The sequence below is a fragment of the Centruroides sculpturatus genome, unplaced genomic scaffold, assembly GCF_000671375.1.
Source record: "Centruroides sculpturatus isolate CEXI.00-Female unplaced genomic scaffold, Cexi_2.0 scaffold47, whole genome shotgun sequence".
NCBI lineage: Eukaryota > Metazoa > Arthropoda > Arachnida > Scorpiones > Buthidae > Centruroides > Centruroides sculpturatus.
In genome coordinates this window covers 690,333-699,670 of record NW_019384385.1, presented here as the reverse complement: position 1 = coordinate 699,670, position 9,338 = coordinate 690,333, and the positions used below count along the sequence as shown (strand labels likewise).

At 29.3% G+C, this 9,338-nt stretch overlaps 1 protein-coding gene across 1 annotated transcript in view; it reads left to right on the top strand.

Moving 5' to 3' along the window:
* Positions 1-175: 175 nt before the first annotated feature.
* The window catches only part of LOC111618043 (tetratricopeptide repeat protein 38-like), a 20,326-nt gene continuing 11,163 nt past the window's right edge, over positions 176-9,338 (top strand). The window contains exons 1-9 of the mRNA XM_023359466.1: positions 176-594; positions 657-734; positions 5,385-5,466; positions 5,576-5,750; positions 5,817-5,990; positions 6,062-6,137; positions 6,213-6,332; positions 8,143-8,202; positions 8,265-8,382. Of these exons, the coding sequence (XP_023215234.1) occupies positions 565-594; positions 657-734; positions 5,385-5,466; positions 5,576-5,750; positions 5,817-5,990; positions 6,062-6,137; positions 6,213-6,332; positions 8,143-8,202; positions 8,265-8,382 (913 nt within the window). The 5' untranslated portion in view covers positions 176-564. The remainder of the gene's footprint in view (positions 595-656; positions 735-5,384; positions 5,467-5,575; positions 5,751-5,816; positions 5,991-6,061; positions 6,138-6,212; positions 6,333-8,142; positions 8,203-8,264; positions 8,383-9,338) is intronic.

The following is a 9,338-nucleotide window of genomic DNA, read 5'->3' as shown; positions in this document are numbered from 1 at the left end:
CCCCCTATAACACTGTTGATAATTCCGTGTTATATGAATTCCATATTGTACGAGTCACTTAGATTTTACAAATACGTGAGCCGTTCACAGCTCGACACACGTATTTGTAAAATCTAAGTAACTCGTACAACATGGAATTCATATAACACGGAATTATCAACAGTGTTATAGGGGGATCTACTGTATTCCCGAAATATTTTTATACCGGCAAATTGCCTCCCTCTAAACGTATTTTAATTTTCAAAGAAATACACCTTAATTCCTCGCTTAAAATAATCATTTCAGTAAATTTTTTTTTTTCCAATTTTACAGCTTTAACGGTGACAATAAATATATTGTATTACTTTATTTTTAATATAAAAGTAAAGTGAAATCAAAATAAGACATTTGAAAACAGTATTTATGATTTGAAAAACGTATCTTAAAAATTATGACGTGTATAATATACACCAATTAAAGAGAAGAGGGAAAAAAATGTGATCAAAAGTATGTTGTTTATCGCTTCTGAGGTCAACGAACAGCTGTTTTACTTCTCGAGAAGTAACTGTTGAGAGTAAATTCACGATGAATCGAGATTCGTGGAGAGGAAGCAAAGTAAGATTTTTATTTTTCGTTTATAAAATATTAAAAATGTAATTACGTTCTATAAATTTTAGGATTGGGAAAATGAAAGTTTACCCTTATCTACTGGAAGTGATCACGCCTGCAAACTTTATGATGCAGCAATTACACAGGTATTTATTTATTGTTATAATAATATATATATATATACTGCATATATTTTTGATATAGGATATACAGAATTAGGTACATTTCTTATTCCTGGAATTGAATTGAATTATCTACAGTTTACTTTAATAGATAAGATGGAGTGATTTAATTGGAAATGGCCTTGTACTTGTTACGCCCGATGAAAAGTCTGTGTATAATAATATGGACTTTCACGTATGTTGTAACACACACATATATATATAAAGTTCTATGTATCTACGTGTCGATTGGATTATTTTCATTTAAATCTATTATCGCAATTAATCATTAGATTGCTGTATAATTTTTCTATAATGGTTTACCGTAATTTGGAATGCAATCCCAGACATTTACTTTAATTGTGGATAAAAAAAAATTAAGGATATCGGGGATCCTTATGAAGATCCTTTAGAAAAGAATAAAATCTAGTGTTACGAAGACAATTTAATTCTGTTTAATAATACAAAATTTCCTATAAATGTGCGGGATGAAAAGGTCAAAGTAAAATGTTAAAATACAGATTACAGAAATAAGCATATTTAATCTATATATTAAAGTAAAATAAAAAGTTTGGGACTATTATGTAAATGATGAAAATGATTGTTCTTGTTTTAGATCTATTGCATTGTATTTTTTACTATTTAATACATTTCTTAAAAATTTTATTTGATATTATATGGTCATTAAAGTCACCAAAAGAATATTTAAAGTTTACTTTGAAATAAGTGTTTTTACACTGGCATTTGTAGCCAACAGTTTTCTGCTGAAAGAATATTGTTTATGATGGACAATATTCTTTCTAATGGAGCTGATGTCTCTAGTAAACACATCATTATCAACTAGCATTGTTTCTTGTGCCACTATTACTACTACTGCAATGGACAACATTGCCAGACTGAAAAAATTATGCTAAATTTTTGTAAGCTTGGGCTAAACTGCTTAAAAATTTAAAAATTATTTTTAAAAACATTTAAAGTAATAAAAAAAAGGAATTTAAAGTAATATATATATATAAATATATAAGTTTCTTTGATTAATTACTTATATTGAATCCTTGTGACAAATATTAAGTAATAAAATTAATGTTGCAAGTATAAGTAAATTTATTTTCTTTGTTTCTTCACTACATAAAAAATCCTGGACTATTTTCATTTCCAGGCAAAATCCTGGATGTTGCCTTGATTCCAGGACTATCCAGGCCAAACCTAGATGTGGTAACCCTATATATATAATGTAACCATCAATGAATAAAAATGTACAGTAAAAATAAATAAGTTCCTTTCTTAATATACCAAGAAACTGAATATCAAAATATCTAGCATTTCTTATTTTAATTAAATGCTAGCTGTTGTTAAAAGATGCTATTGCAAGAATAATTTATAACCTTACAAATTAAATTTAATATGAAAAGCTTGATACATATCATTATTATTATTATTATTATTATTAAAATAAAAAATTTGAAAAACATTTTAGATTTCAGTATCATTATCACTACTATGCATATGTAGCTAGAACTATTTCTAAGACTAACAGCACAAAACCTTTCTCACTAATTTCTAGCCTTATTAACTGGAGCACAAACGTTTTCGGCCTTCTTAATAGGCCTTCCTCGGGTACACTGTGGAGCGTCAGTTAGAAGAAGTTTAAATGCTGCCAATGTTTACCCAGGTGTCGTCTTACCTGTGACGTCTTCGTCGATGATAGGTATACGATACCGAGGGAGAAAAACTACATACTTTTGGTAAAGAAGGGAGGTGTGCAGATAGGATACTTGTAGTTGTACCAAAAGTATGTAGTTTTTCTCCCTCGGTATCGTATACCTATCATCGACGAAGACGTCACAGGTAAGACGACACCTGGGTAAACATTGGCAGCATTTAAACTTCTTCTAACCGACGCTCCACAGTGTACCCGAGGAAGGCCTATTAAGAAGGCCGAAAACGTTTGTGCTCCAGTTAATAAGGCTAGAAATTAGTGAGAAAGGTTTTGTGCTGTTAGTCTTAGTATCATTATCAATTCCATTTCATTTCTTCCCAACTAGAAAACAATATATATGTAATACATATAGTCCTAAAATGCTAAAATGACTAGAAAATGATTTCTAGTCATTTTAGCAGTTCAAATCTATATTCATTTCTTTTATGCTTAATGTTTCTGTAATGTTTTTCCTATAACTTCATCTGAACATTCCTCTTCTTTTTTCTATTTAATCTTAATATTCAAAATTTGTTTTGTAAATCTTGTCACCTGACCCAGATTTATGGGCACATGACCAAGGGCTCCACAAAAAGAAAATAATAATAATAAAATTAAAAATGAGAGAAACGAAAAGAAAAGAAAAGAAAAACTGATTCATAAATCAAAATACAGAAGACTTTATTTATAAATACCATATAAATTTAAAGTAGGGAACACTATAGTAGAATTTCTTTACAGATTTTTATATTATATAATATTCATAACATTAAATATCATATTAAGATATATTTTATAATAATTTTTTAATTTATAGCATTTGGTCCTTTTCTAGAGGGGCCTCCACAACTGCAAGTGGTCTAGAGCCCACATAAATAAATCCATTCCTTCGTGTTATTCATTCTGTTTGGATACATAGATTATTTTAGATCTGTCTTTATTGATATTCTTAGTGTTACAACTTAAGAAATGAATACAAATCCATTAGTTTGTTAAGTAAAATTTTATTATATCTTCCATGTAGAATTCTTTGGATTCTGATAATGAGTATACAGAACATGAAAGTGTTTGAACTGTTTTATTTTTCTTTTTTCTGCTCTATTAATTAAAGTATTTATTTTGATGATGGATTTTGATGATGAATAAAAGATATTTAATAATCTTTATCACTTTATTTTTGTTGTTGTTTATAGAATTTGAAAATTTTCTTCATATTTGTCTTTATTAGTTATTCCTTTTTTTGTCTAATTTTTGCTGTTTCAGCTATTTCAAAAATATTTTTGTATAAAAAACTAAATGAAATGATGCAAAGTAGAATAATTTTCATTTTCTGTGCATGAAATTTGAGTAATACAGTATATGAAAAGATTGTGTGTAGGATTTTACCGCTTATGTAAAAAGGAAACAGATGCTAAAGTTATTATTTAAAATTTTTTAAGAATATTTTATTTTTATCACATTGTGTTTACCATTAAAATAAGTCTTTTCAAACTATCATTTAAACAAATATTTTAAAATAGACTGTAAGAAAGCTTAGTCTGTTAAAAAAAACAAATTTTTGTCTCTATAAAACGGTCATTGAATTTTTTGTTCTTAAAGTAATTAGTATTTTTATAATACATAAAAACAGCAAGTTGCATCAATTTTAATATTTTTAATGCTGCAAAAATGTTTTTTTACATTACTTGTAAAAGTAATTAATAATTGTTTTCAAATTTACAATTTTTTTTATCATTGTATTTAAAATACAGAGATAAAAAAACCATAAATTTTCACAAAAAAATAATGTGTGAATAATAAACCTGAGATCAATTGAATTGATCTCAGGTTTATTATCAGGAGAATTGTGCTGCTCCTGAGATCAATTGAAAATCTTGCAGTCAATATAAGGTTATTCAATTAGTGATTCACTTGGATATGTCTTTCATTTATTACAGCATGTTATATAATGAGCAATATATAATGAGGGGGGGAAAAAAACTAGTATTGTGCTGGACATTACAAAAAACATGATAATATCTCTAAAGGAAATTTTCTTTATTTTTAATATAATTTTACTAGCAAATATTTATACTCAATATTATTATTAGAGCATAACTTTCAAATAAGTTTAATGGAGAAATTATAATAAAAGAACTATTGATAAAAATCAATGTGATTATGCAAAATTTACAATTAAATTATTTCAATTTAATGCTTTATTTATTTTAATTAAGAGTCATTTATTTTACTAAGCATAAACAGAATTTCTCATAAATCATTTAGTCAAAAAAATTGAATAATAAAGTTTTTCTTCTTATTATTCATTTTTTGTTTAAATTTATTGAAAAATTGATATGGTATTCTTATTACTATCTTATAAAATTTTATTTTATAGCATACCAATTTAGTTGCTTAAGCTATAAGTTTTTAATCTTAATTTTAAATAGTGTAGCTTATTCTTATTACAGTAGAGCCTCGAAAACTCGGCCTAATGTGGACCAAAGGGTGGCCGTGTTTGTGAAAATGCCAGGTTATCGGAAATGGGGTTAAAAAAGGATAAGTATGCGTGTTTCCTCAGAAAACATTGTACTATACTTGTATGTATTGTTTGCTTGAGAATACAACAGAGAATAAACTGCCCAAATACCCTTAAACAAAGGAAAAGTACGTCCTTTATGAAGGCATAGAGCCTTTACTACAAGAAAATGAAAATTAATGAATACACCATGTACAGTAATTTACCTGATAAGACAGACCTTAGAAAAATACTTTATGAGGCATAAAGCTGTCTATAATGAAAATTAATTAACTAAGGCTTTTTTTGCCCTGCCAGGGTGTGGCCGAGTTATCCGGAGTGCCGGGTTATCGAGTGCCGAGTTTTCGAGGCTCTACTGTATTATTTAATTATATATAAAATTAGAGTTTATTTTAAAACTTTTACACAAAATTATTAGTATACTGGCTGGTATGAGGATAGCCTTTTTGGTGGATTACAGAAGACAATTGAAAGTATAAAAGCCACAGACCCAAATTTTGGTGCGTCAAATAAACTATAATTAGTTAAATTTATTTTATATTTTGTTCAATCATTGATAGAGAAAGAATTATTTACTTTCTACAAATATTTACTTTTATTCTCATGTAGTTATGGGTCATGTATTGTCTGTCGGCTTGGATTTGATTGGAACTGGTCGTTCAAAAAGATTAGACAAATTATTCCAGAAAGAAATAGATGATTTATGCTCCCTCTCTCAATCACAAAAGTTTCTTACAAATAGAGAAAAGAAACATGTGGAAGCTGTTAAATTATGGTCTGAAGGGTAAGTTATATCTTTCATATATGTATTGTTATATTTCATTTTTTATATTAAAATTTACTGATTTAGACTATTAGATGAAGCTACTGTTGTTTGGGAAGATATATTATTACATCACCCAGAAGATATTTTAGCTTTAAAATTAGCTCATGATACATATTTTTATCAAGGAAAATCTACACAGATAAGAGATTCAGTTGCTAGAGTTATGCCTTATTGGAAGATTCATAATCCTCTTTACAGGTAGCATAATTAAGTAATTTAGAAGATATATGTAACAAATTTGGATTTCTTATGCTTTATAATTATTTTAGTTATTTATATGGAATGTATGCATTTGGTTTAGAAGAAACCAATCTATATCGAAAAGCAGAAACAATGGCAATAACGGTTAAGTGTGAAGAAATTATATTAAAAAATTGTTTCAATGTTTTCATCATATAATAATAATGATATTACTGTTAGGGTTTAGAAATGAATTCCAAAGATGCATGGGCAACTCATGCTTTGGCCCACGTTTATGAAATGGAAGGAAGAGTTGCAGATGGTATCAATTTATTTAGTTCTACTGAATCAGATTGGGTGGTAAGAAACTATATTAATAAGTGAAATATTTCTGATTTTTAGAAAATAAGATACAGCTGTCCTTTAATAATCCGACAGGCGACAGGTATGGGACCAAAGGGATGTTGGATTACCAAAAGTGTCCGGATTACCGAAAATAATTACATATTTTGCATTGTTTTGCAAGCAGTAACTTACAATATTCCCTACTCCAACTGTCCAACTACTCATAGAAAACACACAAAATGTGTGTCATCGTGTAAGAATTGGATGGGGAGATTCACGTCACGACATGCTTCTGTGCAGGCAGACATGTAACGGGGACGGGTACCTTGACGGGAGGTGTGTCGGACTACCGAGCATGACGGATTAAAAAACGTCGGACTATCAAGGGAGAGCTGCATTCAGTTTTTGTTAATAAAATAGTAAACTAAATATATATGCATTTTATAGGAAAAAAAATGTATATTTGTAAATTTGAAAACTTAAATTTTTTATGTAAATATTTTGAATATTAATAAAATATATCAGAATTATATATAATTTATCATTTGATTTATTGGGTATTTAATAATGTTGTTAACAATGTATAAATGATGAATATATTTTAATTATTAAGATACAGATTTGTATATAGTAAGTAGATTATAATTGAAAATATAGATAAATTTTTATAATTCCTTTATCATGTGGTGTTATTAATTTAAAGTTAGAATTTGTAGGGCAGTATTTTACATGCTTTTTCATTGTCATTAATATTAGTGTAGTGACTCAGATATATTGAGATATATCTTGTCTAGATGTGGGGTAATGAATTGAGGACTTTACAACATAAAGGAACCACATTGAAAGAGCAGATTTGAATTTTGACATAAACATAACCAATCCATTTAGAAATTTAACAGTGTTCTGATCAATTATACAGTTATTATGACTTATCTACCAATTACACGAGTGACTCTGAGTCAATACTAATACTATGTGAATATTCTTAATGTACCAGTATATACAATTATTTACAAGTCGACACCCAAGATCATTGCATTTTCTGATTATAGTTGCTTAACTACATCCATCCCCTTTGTTAGTCAACACATGGTCATTAAGGGGTCCAACGACAAGGGAAGACTTTCTGAATCCATGAAATAACTGCCTTGCTAAATGAACCCAATAATTTGAAGATCCTTATGATAGTTCCTTGGTGGTAGGGATAGTTCCTTGGTCTTACTCGATGGGTTTGGATTTCTGCTTGCGCACAACAGAAGGTTAGATGATCAGTCTTCTAAACTTCCCATCCTATCATCACTGTGACCTTCTCTCCTCCTTCAGTCCAGGTGGGAGCTTGAAAGTCCAAATCCGGTCTGAAGAATCCGATAGCCCAGAAAAAAAAAGGTGTCTATCGCGTGGAACACACACTTTTTATATCTCCTCCATCCGGGAACCATGTCCACCCATGTGATCCTTTTCTTAACCAATCCACAGTTAGGATGCTTTGACCCAAAAAGGCGATATGGAAAGCACGACAGACTGTTATGCGTAACAATAAAACCTGATACAATTTTTCTTCATGAAAAGGAATGTGGTTACATGATACTACAAACATATATAGTATAGTAGCGGATACTATAGTAGCAGAGCGCTACATTAGCAAACTGTTTTGCTGTATTAATATTATCAAAAATTCTACTGTTATAGTTTATACATTTAATATTATTATAATTTTTGAAGTGTTCTAAACATGTAAATTGTATTATATTGATTTTAGCATTTTTATATTATTTTTATGAAATTATTGTTTAATTGTATTTTATCTTTAAAATTATTTATTTAGTCTTGTGGAATGTTGGCCACTCACAATTTTTGGCATTGGTGTCTTTGTTATATTGAAAAGGTAAGAGTTTATTATTCAATATTATTTTTTAGATGAAAGTATTAATCCCGTATTTTTTAAAGGGTGAATATGAGGCAGCTTTTGATATTTTTGATAGAGAAATGAGCAAAAGAATGCAATCAGGAGCCATGCTAGATATTGTTGATGTCACATCACTTTTATATAGATTGGAACTTGAAGGTAATTTATTAAGATATTTAATTGTTCTAAGTCATTAACCACAATATAAATACAATCATAACACAGAATATATGCTTGATTAGATCTAATTTATGTCTACTCATGAATTGTTTTTGTTATGTTATATGTTTGTGATTCTTTATCTAAAGTTTTTAATAAATTTTTAGATAAAAAACATTAAAACAGTTAATATTAAAAAATGGGGTGTTGTTGGACAATATTAATATACAGGATATTTTTCAGTGATTTTGTGGATTTGTTTTTACATCTAGAGAAGTTCATGCTCATAAAATAGTAATTTTTTATGTTGTTTAATTTTATTGTTGTTTAAATTGAAATGTTTGAATGTTTTCTTACAGCAATTATTTCATTAAGTTTAACTGTATTTCTAAATTACAGCTGTCCCTTGATAGTCCGACGTTTTGTAATCCGACATGCTCAGTAGTCCGACGCACCTCCCGTCAAGATACCCATACCCGTTACGTGTCTGCTTGCACAGAAGCATGTCATGACGTGAATCTCCCCACCCAATTCTTACCTGATGACACACATTTTGTGTGTTTTCTGTGAGCAGTTCTGTTCTGTGGAATCTGCGAATATCTGAGGGATGATATCCACAGGGGTGAATGAAAAATGATTGCCACAAAAAGGAGGAGACCAGTACGATATATTATTTAACAAACTTTATGCACCAAATATATATATATTTATAATTGAATCACAATACGATAGTCGGCTTAAGCCTGGCACATGGCAGCTTACACAAAGCACAAAGGGTCTACACAAGACAATCGAAGGACACACCTTCACTGTTGCACGCCAGGAACCAGAATGAATGGTTTCCGGTTCCCCACTATATATAACTCCTCCACCACTCTCACCGTGCTGCCACACAAAAACCGCCCAAAACACAAATAAAACCGCGCGTACAGCAATCGCGACGATCGTTTACATTA